A 22,300-nucleotide genomic window follows, 5' to 3' on the forward strand; every position below is an offset into this window, starting at 1 on the left:
AGCATATTTCAAAAACTTTTATCCTGTTCTTGCCTATACCGTATATCATCCATTTTGCACTTCCATACAAGCTTTTGCATCACATAAATAACTTCTGTAAAGATGTAACGTCAAATTTATATTAGATGTTTCAATATTACTCTTTTTGAGAAACACTTTTCTTGCTGTTATGGGTCTCCATTGTATTTACTATTTAATTCGGCTGTAGACAGTTATTTTGCTGCCAAAATCATAAAACTCGTCTAGGATTATCCGTGTGTCCGTTCCGTACGTAGCTCCCGTAGAAATGCCCGATTTGATTCAAGTGCATTACATTACTTTCGTTGATATTCATCTTATAATTTCGTTTAAGGCCACAGTCCATTCCGTTTAGTTTTCTTTGAGGTCCTTCACCATCTGACGGAATTACAGTGTTACCGGCAAACCTTAAGCTTTTCATTTCTTCTCCATTAATGCTTGCTCAGCTTAGGGATTGAAAAATGTGGCAAATAGGGAACGACCTTGTCAGCCTCTGTTATCAGCTACTTTCATGCCTTTGGACTCTAACAACTGCAGTCTTGTTCCTGTACAACTTATCGATACTTTTCGCTCTATATGTTTCATCACTGATACCTTCAGAATTCTACTAAAATTATAATATCTTAACAATCGACAACTAATTTTGTAATATTGTTTGTTCGAGCTGCGCAGTTCACAAAGGCGAAGATAATCCTTTAAAATTACAATATTAGGTTACTTTTGGAAATACAGCAATTATACATTTTTTAGGTGACGTTACTTATCCTAAGACGTGTTTCCGGCTTTCATCCATGTTTAATTGGCAAAATACATCCACTTGTTCCTCAGTACAATGTTTCCGTCGAGTTGCCCTGTGTAAAAGAACAATTCATTTATCTAGAAGTTTCCCGAGTTTTATATTTGGTTGTGATTATTAATTAGACGCATTTACTTTTATTCTTTAACTTCACCTTGGTTTTAACTCAAAAGAGTTTTTATTTGTATTTTAAATTAGTCATAATGTATTTTAGTGTGATATTTGAGCCATCTAGCCTTTTCATTTCAACATAATACAAATTATTCAGTTTTTGCGAATGATTTGTAAGATATGTCACTTTTAAGAGATTTTTGTGCAGATAGCAAAAGTGATATGATATTTTGTGAGTCTGCAGTATTTCCCAAGTTATGGAGAATTTAATATATGGGGCCGTTTCAGGCAAATGCCGGGATGGTTCTTTTGATAGGGCACGGCCGATTTCCTTCCCCATCCTTCCCTAACCCGAGCTTGCGCTCCGTCTCTGATGACCTCTTTGTCGACGGGACGTTAAAAAACACTAACCTAACCTAATATAAGGGGCGCTGAAAAGGTTTCTGTTTAAGGCCGTTAGTGCAGCTTATAACCAACGTAGCCGCGACTCCGATGCAGATATATAAGCACTGACATGTAGGAAAGCGGTTAGTGTGGTGTGGCAGTAGTGCCTTTCCGACTTTATTAACAAATGGTCCAAACGGGACCAACGTGCTATTATTCCTTTCTTGATTGCCGAAGGAAAAACATTGCTAGACATCCATCGGAGAATGAATAATGTGTATGGGCAGCTTGTCTGTCGAAAACCAAGTTCCACGCTGGTCGCGTTTCGACCTACGATATCAATCGAGCTGGGTCGGCAGCAGAAGTTATGCCAACTCGAATGGGAGACACTCGATCGTCCGCCCTATAGTCCTGATGTGTCGTCATGTGGTTATTATGCCTTCAGTCCTGTAAGGACGGCCTTGAAGGGTCGACGATTCCTGTCGGATGAGGATGTGCAGCAGGCAGTCAAGGACTTCCTCACACAGCAGGACACAGGGTTTCACCAAACTAGTATCTTCAACCTGTTGCGTTGATGGACTGATTGCCTCAATGCTCGTGGTAATGTTGCCTAACTGCTCTTTTATTATTATTGTTGCATCTAATCCGTTTGAGTTACAGTTATACGTGTGAGACATGATATTTTGGTCATCCAGCATTAGTTGAATGAGCTTTTATATTGAAAAGTCTTTTCTGTACTGCGTCACAGCTTTTGAAATTAGCTAATGACTAGGTCCCTCCTGGTCAGACCGATGCAGCACCTCACATATCGAGAACATCAGGAATAAATGGCATACTACACAAAAATCGCTCTTAAATGGGAATTATTTTTTGACATATGCTGTGCAAAACATAAATAAAAAAAATTTTGAATGGCAGCAAAACACATTAATTTTTAAGGTTTCACCAATGGATAGAAGAAAAATGGTTTACAAGGTGAAATGGGTAAAATGCAGATATTTTTACACGTGGTGCCTTAATACGTGCACACATATGTGTTGGTTTTTTTTTCTCTGTGTCGAACAGTCTTCCCACAAGAACTTCACATAATTAACTACCTGATGTTTCCTGCACTGCTAGGTGGGCTACACTTTTCAGCATAGACTAACCGTTTTGCGACCGTCCATCCACATTTCAACACATGGCCTCCTGCCCAGGGGAAAATAAACATTAATGGTGTGGCCTCGTCACTTGTACTCTGAGATACAACCTGCGGGCTTTCAAATAAAGTGAAATGATGTGGTGTGGCCCTCAACTACGTACACTCTGACACAGAGTTGAAATATTAAAAGTTTTGGTTGGTTTCGTTGTCTAGGGGCTGGGATACGTAGCTGCCGCATTACAAGCCAAATACTGCTGAGTCTGTAGTATACAATATGAATATACACATGAATCGAATGGTCGAAGCTTTCTATGACTCAGCAACTGCGGATTTTTAACGTAATATAGACATTTATAAATGAAAGACTGCAATTAAATAAAATCTGCATGTACGATTTTAACGACTTTAAATGATGAGTACGATCGATGAAGTACCTTAAAGAAAGCCCTTTATTACTGTAAAACACTTATTGGTGTCCATGGTCCAGCAATTAAATAAAATATAAGTTGAATAACAGGGAAACAATAGATTCCTACTTCATGTAATTATGAGCAACACCATAGCTCGCGAAATATTCACTTCTAAACGCATGCTGTCTCTTCACTGCAGAAGCCACGGAAATCTCACAAGTGCACAGGTCGGCAATACGAAATATTTCTACCTCTCGCCACCACGATCAAACTGCTCCACTCTCCAAGTCTTTCCCGAGACAGCCCGTCGCGCCTCCTCGTCTAACACTGTTCAGAACTCCCCATGCCCTATGCAACTGCCCTCGCCCCGCACTTTTCAGAACTGCCTCTGTCCTCTCTCAAAACGATGGTACTCCCGCACCTCCATACAGTCTCTCCACGTATCCTTTATGGAACGATCGCTGTGATTGGCTAGAGCGCTTCCCCCCTGTCTCCAAGCCAATGCACACTCACAAACATAATGAAACACATATGAAATACTGGATTTACATTTAAACAACTTGAAATTGAATAAATATTCCAGCGGCTGTACCATAAACATGGTCTCACACACATTATTACATACATAAAGAAATTAAATAAACATATATCAAAGTAATAGCAACAAAAGGTAGGCCACTAGGCTAATGTCTCTGTGCTTTCTAAAACACAGTAAATATTTAACCAGTTTCTTGTTGAATATATCGGATGTAAACAAAGACATAGACGAATAAATATATTTATAAGAATGGTGCTACCTTTTTTTCGTTTAACTGTGGAGTACTTACTGCCTGATGCGATTAATAGTAATCGGCCACTTTGACCTCCAGTAACTCACATTATATTCAAGTTACATGCCTCTAATTTATACTAATTTAGGTTTACACTACTTTCTAAGACACACCAATCGACAAAATCGGATGAACCATTTAGATTTTGGAAATTCGTTGCTGGGTGTTACTTGTATAATTTATCGTCCGATGCTGACTTCAAACTAATAAAGATATTGAAAATCTGATCACACCATCAGAATCGTCATGCAAATAATGGTAATGTAAATGTTTCTTTTTGAGGTATCATGATTCACCTGGCTACTACTAATTTCCATACGAACTGTGAAATGTCTGCCGTTAAGGTTTCACAGAGTCCGCCATCTTTGGCTCTCCCGGTGTGTCTCCTTCATCAACGCAGCATCACCATGGAATTCCCAGCCACGCGGTCCCTCGGCCACGTGCTGGGGCTACCCCTCTTCTCCAGCACCACGCGGTCGGCCTGCCGAACAGCCCGCGCGGCCACGCCAACTCCAAACTTGGAATGTTTTCAGGACGCCACAACTCGCCCATTACCTCACAAACCTAACCTAAAAACATACGACTTGCAGTAGCTGTAATTAATAGATGCAGATAGTGATGTAACGTTCAGTACACCATCCTTAGGCACCAATGACAATATCTGCACTTACATCCTTGGCACTGTGTGTCTGGGCTGTACGTGCTTGTATTGACTTCCCGTACGGCCACCCTGTGCGTGTACGAGTTGCCTGACCGGTGGTAACATGTGGCTGCTTGTTGCGTGCTGCAGGATGCGGCGGGCGTCGTACGCGCCGGCGACGACGGCGCAGGGCCCCGGCGAGCCGCTGATCGTCGTGGAGGAGTCGGGCGGCACCGACGACGAGGGCAGCCCGGGCCCGCCGTCGCCGCCGCCCGGCTTCAACCCCGACTCGCCGCTGCTCAACCCGGGCCTGCTGTCGCCGTTCCGCGACATGCGCAAGCGCTCGCTGCCCACGCCCGCCTGCACCTCCGGCATCACCGCCTCGCAGGTAGGGCGCGCCACTCCATGTTCCTCCCCAAACGGCGTCCACTGTCTGCTTCCACGAAGATGTACGAGGGGTGTTCAATAAGTAATGCAACACATTTTTTTTCCTGAAAGCAGGTTGGCTTAATTCAGGGTTCCAACACACCATATTACACTACTGTCCATCAAAATTGCTACACCGCGAAGATGATGTCCTACAGAAGCGAAATTCAACCGACAGGAAGAAGATGCTGTGATATGCAAATGATTAGCTTTTCAGAGAATTCACACAAGGTTGGCGCCTACAACGTGCTGACATGAGGAAAGTTTCCAACCGATTTCTCATACACAAACAGCAGTTGACCGGCGTTGCCTGGTGAAACGTTGTTGTGATGCCTCGAGTAAGGAGACGAAATGCGTACCATCACGTTTCCGACTTTGATAAAAGTCGGATTGCAGCCTATCGAGATTGTGATTTATCGTATCGCGACACTGCTGCTCGCGTTGGTCGAGATCCAATGACTGTTAGCAGAATGTGGAATCGGTGGGTTCAGGAGGGTAATACGGAACGCCGTTTTGGATCCCAACGGGCTCGTATCACTAGCAGCTGGGATGACAGGCATCTTATCCAAATGGCTGTAACGGATAGTGTAGCCACGTCTCGATCCCTGAGGCAACAGATGAGGACGTTCGTAAGACAACAACCATCTGCACGAACAGTTCGACGACGTTTGCAGCAGCAAACTATCAGACTATCAGCTCGGAGATCATGGGTGCCGTTACCCTTGATGCTGCATCACAAACAGGAGCGCCTGCGATGGTGTACTCAACGACGAACCTGGGTGCACAAATGGCAAAACGTTATTTTTTCGGATGAATCCAGGTTTTGTTTACAGCATCGCATCTGTGTTTGGCGACATCGCGGTGAACGCACATTGGAAGCGTGTATTCGTCATCGCCATACTGGCGTATCACCCGGCGTGATGGTATGGGGTGCCATTGGTTACACGTCTCAGTCACCTCTTGTTCGCATTGACGGCACTTTGAACAGTGGACGTCACATTTCAAGTTGTTACGGCCCGTGGCTCCACCCATCATTCGATCCCTGCGAAACCCTACATTCCAGCAGGATAATGCACAACCGCATGTTGCAGGTCCTGTACGGGCCTTCTGGATACTGAAAATGTTCGACTGCTGCCCTGGTCAGCACATTCTCCAGATCTCTCACCCATTGAAAACGTCTGGTTAATGGTGGCCCAGCAACTGGCTCGTCATAATACGCCAGTCACTACTCTTGATGAACTATGGAATCGTATTGAAGTTGCATGGCCAGCTGTACCTGTACACGCCATCCAAGCTCTGTTTGACTCAATGCCCAAGCGTATCACGGCCGTTATTACGGCCAGAGGTGGTTGTTCTGGGTACTGATTTCTCAGGACCTATCCACCCAAATTGCGTGAAAATGTAATCACATGTCAGTTCTCGTATAATATATTTGTCCAATGAATTTCCGTTCATCATCTGCATTACTTCTTGGTGTAGCAATTTTGCCGGTAGTACATTCCCCTCAATTTTGGCTACAAATAGAGTTTTTGAAAAAATTTCGGTTCATTGAGAAGGCCTTACGCAGCCTTACTCGGAAGGCTTGTTTTGCAGCATGGTACTACCGTAATGGTCGACGTCAGGGTCAATAACCTCCCAATCATCCACATACTGCTTCCCGACGTGCACATCCTTCATTGGGCAGAAGAGACGGAAGTCGGAAGACGCGAGATTCGGACTGTAGGGTGTACGAGACAGAACGGTCCAAGGAAGTTTTCTGAGCTCTTCTCGGGTCCGTAGACTTGTGTGGGGCCTTGCGTTGCAATGCAGAAGGAGCAGTTCGTTTGTATTTTTGTGGCTACGAACATGCAACAACTCTGAAGTCATTTCTTCCATTTCTCGTGGGCAGCACAATACATAACAGAGTTGGTCGTTGCGCCATGAGAAAGGACAGCAAACAGGATAACTGCTTCAGAGTCCCAGAAGACAGTCGCCATTACTTTACCGGCTGAAGATGCGGCTTTGAACGTTTTCTATGGAGGAGAGATGATGCCGCGCCATTCCATGGAATGGCGTTTTGTTTCCGGTTCAAAGTGGTGCACCCATATTTTCTCGCCTGTGACGATGTTTGACAAAAAGTCGTCACTATCAGCCTCATAAGCCACAAGCTATTCCATACATATGGTCCTTCGTTGCTCCTTGTGGTCTCCACAGGGTGGGGCAAATAAAAGTGGCCTGGATGACAGAGGTCCATTGTGCCAAGAAACATAGCAGAAGAAAGGAAATACAGTACTAAACCGACAATATCAGATGATGAAAGTGACCACTATCCATCTCTCGGTACATTTGGGCCCTGATCAGCAAGTTACTGAAGGCGGATAGAAGCAGGACTTCTGGAATTGTTGCAGTCTCATCCAAAATGTTCTGCTGCAGTTCTTGAAGACTATGAAGTTTTTAGGCTTTCGGTCTCCCCACACAAAGTAATCGAACGCTGACAGATCAGGTGACCTGGGTGGCGACCAGACATATCTCTGCTAACAACTTGAAGATAGCGTGAATGTACTCCAAGGTTCGGGGGGCTGTACGGGCAATTGTTCCGTCCTGTTGGAAGTTACTGTAGGTCTTTTCCTTCTCCATTAACGCTGCCGAAAATGATTTGTAAAATGTTGGCAATGTAACGCAACGAAGTCAGCGTCTGATGAAAGAAGATGGATCAATAACGTGGCGTGCAGACACTGTACACCATATCCCAACCTTCTGATCATGCAATGGTGTTTCGTGGAAGTTATGTGCGCTCTCCGCTGCCCAGAACCTGTGACTCTGTCAGTTGACATGACCTCTCAGGTTATATAAGACATAATGAACAGATCCATGTCCAAGCCATGCATTGTTGTCTCAGTGAACAGCCACTCACAAATCTGAAGGTACTGAGGAGCAGCTAGTGGTTTTAAGACATGAACCACAGACACTCGGTAGGAATGCCTGTGCAAGACCAGGAGAAGTATTCGTCCGCATGATCGACGTGTTATGCCTGTCTCTTGCGACAGCCGTCGGGTTGATCTGGCAAGACTCTGAGGCGTTTTCTCGTGAACTGCAGCCACATTCTCTTGTGTGCGTGCACATTTCGCAATGTTTTTTGTCTTGTTCAAAACATATCCAGTCCACACCATTTTCGTACTAAGCGCTCAGTGGCACTCTTTGCTGGAACTTAGATACCATTAAAATTCTCAGCAAACAGCTAACCACACAGTTTCCACAACTTTGTTGTCACGTAAGTTTCTACAACGAACATCCACTGCTCCGCTGTGAGTACCGTCGTCCCCTTCGCACTGCTCCACTCGCACTGACACTCCGGCACTATGCTCTGAACAGGTGTGGATCGCTTGGCGGGCGTCACGAGGTGTGGTTATATGCGTACATTCACTTCAAATCGTGTCCACTCGCACAGGCCACTTTTATTCGCCCCGTCCTGTATTAGACAGCGAGGTACCCACTGAGTTCAAAAATGGTTCAATGGTTGAAATGGCTCTAAGCACTATGGGACTTAACTTCTGAGGCCATCAGTCCCCTACAACTTAGAACTACTTAAACCTAACTAACCTAAGGACAACACACACATCCATGCCCGAGGCAGGGTTGGAACCTGCGACCGTAGCGGTCGCGTGGTTCCAGACTGAAGCGCCTAGAACCGCTCGGCCACAACGGCCGGCTCGAATGAGAGTGTCCGCACATCCCAACGCTGCAGGAATTACAGTTGAGTGCGGCCAACCGGTACGCGGGAGATCGCACAGGTTTGCGCGACCTTGTTGCGATGATGACAGACGTCTTGCCAACGGCTCACAGTGCTTTTGTTCACTGCCAGGTCTCCATAGACGTTCTGCAAGCTCATATGAATATCTGCGATGCTGTGGGGTTCGGCCAAAAGAAAGTCAGTCTCAGCTCTCTGCTTGGATGCACCTCCGGTACAGACACCACCGTGAATGTTATGTATAGCACCGGAAGGTATAAGTCTGAAGCGAGAATATTCCACGGTGTCCTACAGCAAATTACGCGTATTTTCAACCTAAATAGGCCAGACAAGAAGTGTGTTGCATTACTTGTCGAAACCCCTTCACATGTAGTAGTAGTAGTAGTAGGAATAGTGGTGAGCTTTTCAGCAAGTGTATATACACATGGGTTTGCTCTAGTGACCAACAGGACAGCAGTAACGAGTGGGCAAAGCAGTGTACTCCTGAGGATGCAGATGGCATTCCGCACTATCTCAACAGAGGCACTGTGTGTGCTGTTCGGTCCCTTCCCAAGCGATGTAACGATCAGATATCGGGTCGCATGATACTGGCTTAGGAGGGAAAGACACGGTAAGGTCAGGGAAATAACAGGTGAAGACATAAGACACAAATGTCAGCTAACTTTTGCAGACTGAATGTCTGGCAACGGGAGTGGAACGATAAGGACAAAGGCCATAGTGGGTACAACTTTTTCTCGATCATCAGGGAACGGTCGCTGATGAATAATGCGAATCCCGGCCGTGGCATGGTTCGTTTCCTGGCTGACTACGGCCTATACCCAGCGCACCCACTGCGCTTCTCACTATCTGCGGACGGCAACGGCGCAATCCAAACGGGGCGACTGAGACCAAATGTTTCTGAAACCGAGGAAAGCCTGTACCACCTCTCTAATCGCCTTTCATCAGCAAAGAACAGTCCACAGTTCGGCCCTCTTGGCACAGTCGGATTCAACGAAAGCTCAAAATACCTGGGAGTCACTCTGGACAGAACTTTCACATACAAAAAACACCTTTCCAACTTGGCCAAGAAGAGACAAACACGAGTGAACCTTGTGAGAAAGTTGGCAGGCAGTGCATGGGTAGCAACCACATCAGTCCTCCGAAGAGCATCCCTTGCACTGGTATACTCTGCAGCACAATACTGTGCACCAATTTGGCTCTGAAGCTTCCACGTAGTGAAAGTAGACGCCCAACTGAACTCCGTTATGAGAATAATTAGTGGTACTGTCCGGTCTACACCTACTTGCTGGCTACCAGTACTTTCAAACATCTGTCCACCAGACCTCCGTCGAAAGGCTGCTCTTTACAACCTCTGTCAGCAAGTTTCTGAAAACAACTCGATTCCTCTTCATGACGATTTGATATCACTGCCCAGGAAACGCCTCAAATTTAGAAGACCAGCATATGAAATGGGAGTCTAAATGCTATCCACAGGATTCGACCAGGACACAGAGTGGAAACGTGAATGGCAAGCTAAAAGAATCCGAAACCATGAACTTGTAGACAATCCAACAGTTCCAGGCTTCCACCAATCAAGGGAGGTGTGGGTGCAGCTAAACAGATAACGGACTGAATAGGATAGGTGTAAATACAACATGCACAGTGGGGCTTTTGAAGTGAAAGTGTGTGTGACTGTGGTGACACCCAAATCATGAGTCACATTGTGAATGAATGTCCAATCAGACGCTTCCCTGGTGGCATTGAGAAGCTCCATCAAGCATCCCACGAGGCACTGCGTTGGATCGAGTCCATCAATATCGGAGCGTAGTCTCGGCCGTTTTAAAACTTGTGTAATATATATATATATATATATATATATATATATATATATATATATATATATATATATATATATATATATAATCCTGGAAATGGAAAAAAGAACACCACATTGACACCGGTGTGTCAGACCCACCATACTTGCTCCGGACACTGCGAGAGGGCTGTACAAGCAATGATCACACGCACAGCACAGCGGACACACCAGGAACCGCGGTGTTGGCCGTCGAATAGCGCTAGCTGCGCAGCATTTGTGCACCGCCGCCGTCAGTGTCAGCCAGTTTGCCGTGGCATACGGAGCTCCAACGCAGGCTTTAACACTGGTAGCATGCCGCGACAGCGTGGACGTGAACCGTATGTGCAGTTGACGGACTTTGAGCGAGGGCGTATAGTGGGCATGCGGGAGGCCGGGTGGACGTACCGCCGAATTGCTCAACACGTGGGGCGTGAGGTCTCCACAGTACATCGATGTTGTCGCCAGTGGTCGGCGGAAGGTGCACGTGCCCGTCGACCTGGGACAGGACTGCAGCGACGCACGGATGCACGCCAAGACCGTAGGATCTTACGCAGTGCCGTAGGGGACCGCACCGCCACTTCCCAGCAAATTAGGGACACTGTTGCTCCTGGGGTATCGGCGAGGACCATTCGCAACCGTCTCCATGAAGCTGGGCTGCGGTCCCGCACGCCGTTAGGCCGTCTTCCGCTCACGCCCCAACATCGTGCAGCCCGCCTCCAGTGGTGGTGCGACAGGCGTGAATGGAGGGACGAATGGAGACGTGTCGTCTTCAGCGATGAGAGTCGCTTCTGCCTTGGTGCCAATGATGGTCGTATGCGTGTTTGGCGCCGTGCAGGTGAGCGCCACAATCAGGACTGCATACGACCGAGGTACACAGGGCCAACACCCGGCATCATGGTGTGGGGAGCGATCTCCTACACTGGCCGTACACCTCTGGTGATCGTCGAGGGGACACTGAATAGTGCACGGTTCATCCAAACCGTCATTGAACCCATCTTTCTACCATTCCTAGACCGGCAAGGGAACTTGCTGTTCCAACAGGACAATGCACGTCCGCATGTATCCCGTGCCACCCAACGTGCTCTAGAAGGTGTAAGTCAACTACCCTGGCCAGCAAGATCTCCGGATCTGTCCCCCATTGAGCATGTTTGGGACTGGATGAAGCGTCGTCTCACGCGGTCTGCACGTCCAGCACGAACGCTGGTCCAACTGAGGCTCCAGGTGGAAATGGCATGGCAAGCCGTTCCACAGGACTACATCCAGCATCCCTACGATCGTCTCCATGGGAGAATAGCAGCCTGCATTGCTGCGAAAGGTGGATATACACTGTACTAGTGCCGACATTGTGCATGCTCTGTTGCCTGTGTCTATGTGCCTGTGGTTCTGTCAGTGTGATCATGTGATGTATCTGACCCCAGGAATGTGTCAATAAAGTTTCCCCTTCCTGGGACAATGAATTCACGGTGTTCTTATTTCAATTTCCAGGAGTATATATATATATATATATATATATATATATATATATATATATATATATATATATATTTCTTGTTTTCCTAAATGTGTATTACTGTAATTGATGCATACGATAATAATAACGGCCGATGCACTTCGCGCTGTACTGTGAGTACAGCACTGGGTGAAATATATCAACAATCACAACAGAAACAGTCCAACACACACTCAGCAAGTCACAAATATGGCGACAACTAAATAAGCCGACAGACCATACCACCAAGACAGAACACACCATGTACACTGAAGCGTCAAAGAAACTGGTATAGGCATGCATATTCAAATACAGGCAGAATACGGCACTGCGGTCGGTAACGCATATATAAGATAAATGTCTGGCGTAGTTGTTAGGTCGGTTACTGTTACTATAATGGCAGGTTAGTAAGATTTAAGTGAGTTTGAACGTTATAATCGGCGCACGAGCGATGGGACACAGCATCTCCGAAGTAGCGATGAAGTGGGGATTTTACCGTACGACCATTTCACAAGGGTGTCGTGAATATCAGAAATCCAGTAAAACATCGACATCGCTGCGGCCGGAAAAAGATCCTGCAAGAACGGGACCAACAACGATTGAAGAGAATCGTCCAACGTGACAGAAGTGCAACCCTTCCGCAAATTGCTGCGGATTTCAATGCTGGGCCGTCAAAAAGTGTCAGCGTACGAACCATTCAACGAAACATCATCGATATGTGCTTTCGGATCCGAAGGATCACTCGTGTCCCCTTGATGACTGCACGACACAAAGCTTTACGCCTGACCTGGGGCCGTCAACACCGACACTGGGCTGTTGATGACTGGAAACATGTTGCCTGGTCGGACGAGACTCTTTTCAAATTGTATCGAGCGGATGGACGTGTACGGGTGTGGAGACAACCTCATGAATCCATGGACCCTATATGCTAGCAGGGGACAAATCAAGCTGGTGGAGGCTCTGTAATGGTATGAATCGTGTGCAGTTGGAGTGATGTGGAACTCCTAATACGTCTAGATAGGACTCTGACAGGTGACACGTACTTAAGCATCCTATCTGATCACCTGCATCCATTCGTGTCCGTTGTGCATTCCGCCGGACTTGGGCAATTACAGCAGGACAATGCGACACTCCACATGCCCAGAATTGCTACAGTGTGGCTCCAGGAACACTCTTCTAAGTTTAAACACATCCGCTGGCCACCAAACTCCCCAAACATAAACATTATTGAGCATATCTGGGATGCCTTGCAAAGTGCTGTTCGGAAGAGATCTCCACCCCCTCGCACTCTTACGGATTTATGGCTAGCCCTGCAGGATTCGTGGTGTCAGTTCCCTACAGCACTACTTCAGACATTAGTCGAGTCTATGCCACGTCGTGCTGCGGCACTTCTGCCTGCTCGCGGGGGCCCTACACGCCATTAGGCAGGTAGGCCAGTTTCTTTGGCTTCTCAGTGTATAAACAAATGGGATGGCACAGGCATCGTATCAGACGTCAAAGAGACTACGGATTCCTCCAACACCGACACAGAGAATTGAAAACATGAAGAACAGCATGTAGACACCCAAATATATAGGAGCATGAAACATATACCGAACCAGAGAGACGTAGGTTATAATTCGTGGCCAATTATTGTTTCAGGCGCTACGTTAAATTTTATACTATAATAATACAGATTTTTAACGTACGACGTAAGGTAGAATAAGAGTAAGGACACGATAGAACACAGGAAGAGACACAATACATATTATACACGACACATATCAATGGTAATCCTTTATCGCTTGGTATAGAAACACTGTGTGTACAGTGTGTAACTTAGTTGTCAGATTGTTATACCAGGCGCCACAGCAAACATGTAAATCATTAACGTATAATTAAGTGGATTAGCATATCAGTGTACCTTATAAGTAAACTTGGGAGGCACTGCATAGGGATGTCGGTCCCAAGACCACATTCCTAGACCTCCTTCCCTTCACACTACTCAGTCTATCCTATCTTTATTTATCGCTCCCCGTGAATCAAAATTTGTTTCTTTAATAATTTCCTATATCCATTTATGTATAATAGTTTTCCAAGTATAATACAACTGCTGTTTACACAAAGAAAGAGGACAAAAGATCTCCACGAGGCTCCATCTTCACATGGTGCTCCATGGGCAACGGAGTCGGTGGCCTCTGTTGCGTAGCATGTGAGTTGCGCTGGGGAAGGGGAGGGGGGCGTTGGTCCCGGCTAAGTGGACTGATTGGAACACTACAGCCTCCACAAAACTTATTAGATGGCGCTCCTAGCAGCCAAAATGCAGTATGAAAAATGTGGTGGTGGTATTAGTAGTAGTAGTAGTAGTAGTAGTAGTAGAAGTAGTGGTAGTAGTAGCAGCAGCAGTAGTAATTTTATTCATATACTCATCTGTGGATCACTTTCACAATACTGTTGGGGTGTCATAGTATTAAAGTACAAATAAAAACATTATTCACGTAAACAGGAATTTACACACTTGTAGGTTTATTGACAATGATCGAACAGACAGTGGGCCGTGGCCTTATGCGAGGAACCATACAGGCATTTATCCTGGCCACCGTCGTGCCCGCCGACTGATCCTGCACATTTTCTCATTAAAGAAAATAATCGAACAAACAAGAGAATATCTACATCTACATCTACATCTACATCCATACTCCGCAAGCCACCTGACGGTGTGTGGCGGAGGGTACCTTGAGTACCTCTATCGGTTCCCCTTCTATTCCAGTCTCGTATTGTTCGTGGAAAGAAGGATTGTCGGTATGCCTCTGTGTGGGCTGTAATCTCTCTGATTTTATCCTCATGGTCTCTTCGCGAGATATACGTAGGAGGGAGAAATTTACTGCTTGACTCCTCGTTGAAGCTATGTTCTCGAAACTTCAACAAAAGCCCGTACCGAGCTACTGAGCGTCTCTCCTGCAGAGTCTTCCACTGGAGTTCATCTATCATCTCCGTAACGCTTTCGTGATTACTAAATGATCCTGTAACGAAGCGCGCTGCTCTTCGTTGGATCTTCTCTATCTCTTCTATTAATCCTACCTGGTACGGATCCCACACTGCTGAGCAGTATTCAAGCAGTGGGCGAACAAGCGTACTGTAACCTACTTCCTTTGTTTTCGGATTGCATTTCCTTAGGATTCTTCCAATGAATCTCAGTCTGGCATCTGCTTTACTGACCATCAACTTTATATGATCATTCCATTTTAAATCGCTCCTAATGCCTACTCCCAGATAATTCATGGAATTAACTGCTTCCAGTTGCTGACCTGCTATATTGTAGCTAAATGATAAGGGATCTTTCTTTCTATGTATTCGCAGCACATTACACTTGTCCACATTGAGATTGAATTTCCATTCCCTGCACCATGCGTCAATTCGCTGCAGATCCTCCTGCATTTCAGTACAATTTTCCATCGTTACAACCTCTCGATGTACCACAGCATCATCCGCAAAAAGCCTCAGTGAACTTCCGATGTCATCCACAAGGTCATTTATGAATATTGTGAACAGCAACGGTCCTACGACACTCTCCTGGTGCACACCTGAGATCACTCTTACTTCGGAAGACTTCTCTCCATTGAGAATGACATGCTGCGTTCTGTTATCTAGGAACTCTTCAGTCCAATCACACAATTGGTCTGATAGTCCCTATGCAATGGCTTTCTTAAGAATACCTACAAGATACTATCATTATCCTCAGACAATTTCAGCCTTTCATAGAGAGCAACATTCAAGAATACGAAGCTGGCTTTCGACCAAACCGACCGACAGATTACATTTTACACTCTAAGACAATTGTTTGAAAAACACTCAGCACATCTGCTCGACGGTTTTCAACGCGCACGCGACGGCATCCACAGGGAAGGACCGTACACTGCGCTGCGTGACTTCAGAATCCCAGAGAAGCAAGTGAGTGTGGTGCAAAACTTGTAGAGATGCGTCAAGTGCAGCAGTGCATTTCCGAGGGCTCGCAGCGGAAGCGTTAGAGATTGAGACAGGTGTCAGATGAGGGGATGCTCTCTCATGTGTTCTGTTAAGTGCCATCTTATAGAAAGTAATAATGGAATTTAGGCAACAAGAATGGACTGGGGAATAGATGGATGGTAATTTCAGTTGTCTCGCACATGTAGATATATATAATACTACTAAGTGAATGAAACCATGAGGTGAGATAAATGTGTCAGAAAATCGTCAAATACGCACTACGTTTGGGCTAAATATGAATGAGCCAAAGCGGAATCATGCAGTTAGGAAGAAGAGAGGAGCAGTAAGAATTTCTTGGGATAGATGGTTTGCGGTTCAAGTTAATTCACAGTTCAGATACTTGGGGTGTTGGTTTACCAGTGACAACAGTATAGGAATGGCTATCGACGAAAGAATAGCAGTGGAAATAAAAACCATGTACTCTGTCAGGGATGCGGTCGCCTAAAAATTGGTATCACCGAACACTAACATAAGAAACTGCAACACACTGTTACTTCCAGAAATCACGCATTTTACAGGAAGCTGGAGCAAAGCTAAACGAGGGAAGGAAAAACTGTTCAGTAATAACGTTGTGCTGAAGGTTAAGCAAACTCTTCCTCTCGCGGATTTTGTTGTTATTAACCAACAGTTGTGGTTCATGGTGTGGGTTCCTGTAGTCATGTCCTAGTTCATGAACCACGGGCAACGTATGAATGGCCAAGTAAGTGGTCCCGACAGTCGGGATACCAGTTACTTTGGAATAAGGCTGGGCATCTCGGACATATTCTGAGTCGTGGTCACCTTTGTGCTCATACGGCAAAGACTACCAAATCCACCGGTTAGTCCCTCGACCGTTAGGGGTAAAACCCAATGGGACTCAGGGCAAGTAAGGCTAGCAACCTGCTTCCCTGGTACTTTAAATATGATGCTGGCAACAATCAGAGCCAAATGCCTCGGACCTTTGGAGGTGTCGGGGTCCCACCTCTAACTGACAAACCAGGGACTCCTAAGATACGACTTGGCAGACAAATGTTAATGAGATGGGGAGCTATTAATATCAATGGGGGCTAGTCTGGGAAGAAGGTAGAGCTGGCAGAGGCTGCAAGTAAGATGGGGCTGGACGTTTTAGCTGTTAGTGACATTCGGGTAAGGGGTGAGAAAGAAGAGAAAGTGGGAAATACAAGTTCTACCTGTCAGAAGTTAAAGCAGGAATAGTACAATGGGGTGTAGGGCTTTACATCAGGAAAGAAATGGAACCCAGCGTAGTTGCAATAAGGTATGTAAACGAACGACTGATGTGGATAGATTTGACAGCGTCTAGCAAGAAAATTAGGATTGTGTCAGTATATTCGCATTGTGAAGGGACAGATCAAGATAAGATGGATAGTTTTTATGAGGCGCTCAGTGATGTAGTTGTTAGAGTAAAGGACAAGGACAGCATTCTGCCCATGGGTGATTTTAACGCCAGGATTAGAAATCGAACAGAAGGATATGAAAGGGTTATGGGTAAATTTGGAGAGGATATGGAGGCCAACAGGAACGGGAAAGAACTCTTGGATTTCTGTGCCAGTATGGGCTTAGTAAACACAAACTCCTTTTTTAAACATAGGAACATTCCCCAGTATACTTGGGAAGGCAGGAGAACCAGATCTGTCATTGACTATATAATAACAGATCAGGAATTCAGGAAGGCTGAGGGACACATGTGTATTCAGTGGATTCTTTGATGACACTGATCATTATTTAATCTGCGGTGAAATTGGGATTGTGAGGCCGAAAGTGCAGGAGGTCAGGTCCATATGTAGGAGGATAAAAGTGGAGAAACTTCAGGATAAGGAAATCAGGCACAAGTACAAAACAGCGATCTCAGAAAGGTACCAGTTAGTTGAATGTAGTCAATTACAGTCATTGGAAAAGGAATGGACAAGGTACAGGGACACAGTACTAGAAGTGGCTAAGGAATGTCTTGGAGCAGTAGTGTGTAAAAGTAGGATGAAGCAAACAGCTTGGTGGGATGACACAGTCAAGGCAGCCTGTGAAAGTAAAAATAAGGCGTATCAAAAATGGCTACATACTAGAACTCAGGTAGACAGAGAAAGTTATGATGAAGAAAGAAACAAAGCCAAACAGATAATTGCAGCATCCAAGAAGAAATCTTGGGAAGACTTTGGACACAGGTTGGAGACATTGGGTCAAGCTGCTGGAAAACCATTCTGGAGTGTAATTAGCAGTCTTCGAAAGGGAGGTAAGAAGGAAATGACAAGTATTTTGGACAGGTCAGGAAAACTGCTAGTGAATCCTGTGGATGCCTTGGGCAGATGGAGGGAATATTTTGAAGAGTTGCTCAATGTAGGTGAAAATACGATCAGTAATGTTTCAGATTTCGAGGTAGAATGGGATAGGAATGATAATGGAAATAGGATTACATTTGAGGAAGTGGAGAAAATGGCCAGTAGATTGCAGTGCAATAAAGCAGCTGGGGTGGATGAAATTAGGTTGGAACTCATTAAATACAGTGGAATGTCAGGTCTTAAATGGCTACACAGGATAATTGAAATGGCCTGGGAGTCGGGACAGGTTCCATCAGACTGGACAAAAGCAGTAATCACACCAATCTTTAAACATGGAAACAGAAAAGACTGTAACAACTACAGAGGTATCTCTTCAATCAGCATTGTGGGTAAAATCTTCTCAGGAATTGTTGAAAGTAAAGTGCGAGTATTAGTTGAGGACCAATTGGATGAAAATCAGTGTGGGTTTAGGCCTCTTAGAGGTTGTCAGCACCAGATATTTAGCTTACGGCAAATAATGGAGAAGTGTTATGAGTGGAACAGGGTATTGTATTTATGCTTTATAGATCTGGAAAAAGCATATGACCGGGTTCCTAGGAGGAAGTTATTGTCTGTTCTACGAGATTATGGAATAAGAGGCAAACTTTTGCAAGCAATTAAAGGTCTTTACATGGATAGTCAGGCAGCAGTTAGAGTTGACGGTAAATTAAGTTCATGGTTCAGAGTAGTTTCAGGGGTAAGACAAGGCTGCAACCTGTCTCCACTGTTGTTCATATTATATATGGATCATATGTTGAAAACAATAGACTGGCTGGGTGAGATTAAGGTATGTGAACACAAAATAAGCAGTGTTGCATATGCGTATGACTTAGTTGTGATTGCAGATTCGATTGATAGTTTGCAAAGTAATATTACAGAGCTAGATCAAAAATGTAAGGACTATGATATGAAGATTAGCATCTCCAAAACGAAAGTAATGTCAGTGGGAAAGAAATATAAACAGGTTGAGTGCCAAATAGGAGGAACAAAGTTAGAACAGGTGGACGGTTTCAAGTACTTAGGATGCATATTCTCATAGGATGGCAACATAGTGAAAGAACTGGAAGCGAGGTGTAGCAAAGCTAATGCAGTGAGCGCTCAGCAACGATCTACTCTCTTCTGCAAGAAGGAAGTCAGTACCAAGACTAAGTTATCTGTGCACCGTTCAATCTTTCGACCAACTTTGTTGTATGCTAGCGAAATCTGGATGGATTCAGGTTACCTTGTCAACAAGGTTGAGGTTACGGATATGAAAGTAGCTAGGATGATGCAGGTACTAGTATATGGGAACAATGGCAGGAGGGTGTCCACAATGAGAAAATCAAAGAAAACTGGAAATGAACTCTATAGATGTAGGAGTCAGGGCGAACAGGCTTAGATGGTGGGGTCATGTTACATGCATGGGAGAAGCAAGGTTACCCAAGAGTCTCATGGGTTCAGCAGTAGAGGGTAGGAGGAGTCGGGGCAGACCAAGGAGAAGGTACCTGGATTCGGTTATGAATGATTTTGAAGTAACAGGTTTAACATCGGAAGAGGCACCAATGTTAGCACTGAATAGGAGATCGTGGAGGAATTTTATAAGGGGGGCTTTGCTCCAGACTGAACGCTGAAAGCCGGCCGCGGTGGTCTCGCGGTTCTAGGCGCGCATTCCAGAACCGTGCGACTGCTACGGTGGCAGGTTCGAATCCTGCCTCGGGCATGGATGTGTGTGATGTCCTTAGGTTAGTTAGGTTTAAGTAGTTCTAAGTTCTAGGGGACTAATGACCACAGCAGTTGAGTCCCATAGTGCTCAGAGCCATTTTTGTTTTTGAACGCTGATGATGATGATGATGATGATAACCAACAGTGCCATGGCGTGGGGAGGAGGCCACGAAACCTCTCCCACTCCTTGGTACAATTCTGAAGCGGACAAATGGGAAGGTTCACATGTAGACATGCACGACAAAGGCCCGGGAGCTTCAGAAACTAACATTACGAATCAGTGAGGAAGCCTGTCCCAAAAGTTTAAACTGAACGTTGTTATGTAAGGTGGCTGCTGAAGCAAATAGCATGTCGCACGCTGCAGCCTTTCTCAAAGGTTTCACCAGGCTTAGAGTTTTATCTGTCTTAAAGGATTCTTTCTAGACACAAACAATACAGTTTTTTGGAAGATAGTTGGACCTGTCGGGGTTGCCTGGAGACCGGGAATAGGTGAAGCGAAATCCCTTTCGGGGCTACCTATGCTGAAGCTTAGCCTTTGGCTATGACACATTTATGACACTTCTTTCTGCTCCTTTAAGTAAAATCTTGTCTTGTCGCAGCCAGCAGCTCTGCAGAATAACAACAAACCCTCACGGTGATAGAAGCAGGGAAGAGAAAAAGCAATTAGCTGGGCAGTCACTGGTAGTACTGAATACGCTCTGCAGTTATGGTGAAGCTTAAGAGAGCGACTACTTTGAGCCAAGACGATGAGCATATAGTATCATGAAATATGTTGAGTGTCAATTTTTGGGGAAGCGCTGTCACATAACACTAAGCAGGGTTTTTCTGGATTATCTGAACATAACTGTCTTACAAGCTTCACGAGTATTATTGCCTTCCACAACACTTTCCATTACTCTTTTCTAGAGGAGCTACTGTCTGAAGTAGGGGAGAAACTGACTTGAGATAGACTAATTCTTGAAAAATGGATCTTACAAATTCACAGTTATTGGACACAACGACACACTTTATACGAACAAGATGACATTGAGCACATAATACGATCATAATCCCATTATGATAATAATGCTGGACAGAAACGATGCAAAGGAAAAACGAGCGTATGAATCGTATGAGAAGATGAGGACGAGGGCGGCCAGATACACCGGAAATTAAAAGATGACTCTCACACGGCTCAAAAGAGGCATGCAATATTACATTCCTCCACCATAGCAACTACTTCCGAAACAAAGGCTTCCCATTGACAGCGTGCTTCAAAATAAAATACCCCTCCCCCCTGTTACACAGGCAAAATCGAGTAACAGTAACGTCTAAACTCGATTGACTTCTCAGCCCACTTTACTCTCATAGGTAATCGCACATTGACTATTATTTTTCACACGTGGTTCACAAGGACGAATTAAACGTTCCTCAGAGACACTGTGAATGAATGTGCCTGAGATGCAACTTTTATCAGAATTAATCTGATACACGGCTCCTAATTACTCAAATCAGGGACTACTGCTGAGTGCACAAGGCCACCTCCATCGCGAAAAAAGCCAAATGCTTGTCCGCACATTTCTCTCGTTGTTTTTGTTGTGGTCTTCAGTCCAGAGACTGGTTTGATGCAACTCTCCATGCTATTCTATCATGTGCAAACTTCTTCATCTCCCAGTACCTACTGCGACCTACATCCTTCTGTACCTGTTTAGTGTTTTCATCTCTTGGTCTCCATCTACGATTTTTACCCTGCACGGTGCCCTCCAATACTAAATTGGTGATCCATTGATGCCTCAGAATATGCCCTACCAAGCGATCCCTTCTTCTAGTCAAGTTGTGCCACAAATTTCTCTTCTCTCCAGTTCTATTAAATACCTCTTCATTAGTTATGTGATCTACCCATCTAATCTTCAGCACTCTTCTGTAGCACCACATTTCTAAAGCTTCTATTCTCTTCTTGTGTAGACTATTTATCGTCCACGTTTCACTTCCATACATGGGTACACTCCATACAAATACTTTCAGAAACGACTTCCTGACACTTAAATCTATACTCGCTATTAACAAATTTCTCTTCTTCAGAAATGCTTTCCTTGCCATTGCCAGTCTACATTTTATATCCTCTCTACATCGACCATCATCAGTTATTTTTATCCCCAAATAGCAAAACTTCTTTACTACTTTAAGTACTTCATTTCCTAATCTAATTCCCTCAGCATCACCCGACTTAATTCGACTACATTCCATTATCCTCGTTTTGCTTTTGTTGATGTTCATCTTATATCCTTCTTTCAAGACACTGTACATTCCATTCAACTGCTCTTCCAAGTTCTTTGCTGTCTCTGACAGAATTACAATGTCATCAGTGAACCTCAAAGTTTTTATTTCTTCTCCCTGGATTTTAATACCTACTCCGCATTTTTCTTTTGTTTCCTTTACTGCTTGCTCAATATACAGATTGAATAACATCTGGGATAGGCTACAACCCTGTCTCACTCCC

At 45.0% G+C, this 22,300-nt stretch overlaps 1 protein-coding gene across 1 annotated transcript in view; it reads left to right on the forward strand.

The window, feature by feature from the left end:
* Nucleotides 1-4,481: 4,481 nt before the first annotated feature.
* The window catches only part of LOC126277052 (PH domain leucine-rich repeat protein phosphatase 1-like), a gene marked incomplete at its 3' end in the record, with an annotated part of 73,310 nt that continues 55,491 nt past the window's right edge, over nt 4,482-22,300 (forward strand). The window contains exon 1 of the mRNA XM_049977329.1: nt 4,482-4,718. Coding sequence (XP_049833286.1) covers nt 4,482-4,718 — 237 coding nt within the window. The remainder of the gene's footprint in view (nt 4,719-22,300) is intronic.

This window comes from Schistocerca gregaria, chromosome 1 (assembly GCF_023897955.1).
Source record: "Schistocerca gregaria isolate iqSchGreg1 chromosome 1, iqSchGreg1.2, whole genome shotgun sequence".
NCBI lineage: Eukaryota > Metazoa > Arthropoda > Insecta > Orthoptera > Acrididae > Schistocerca > Schistocerca gregaria.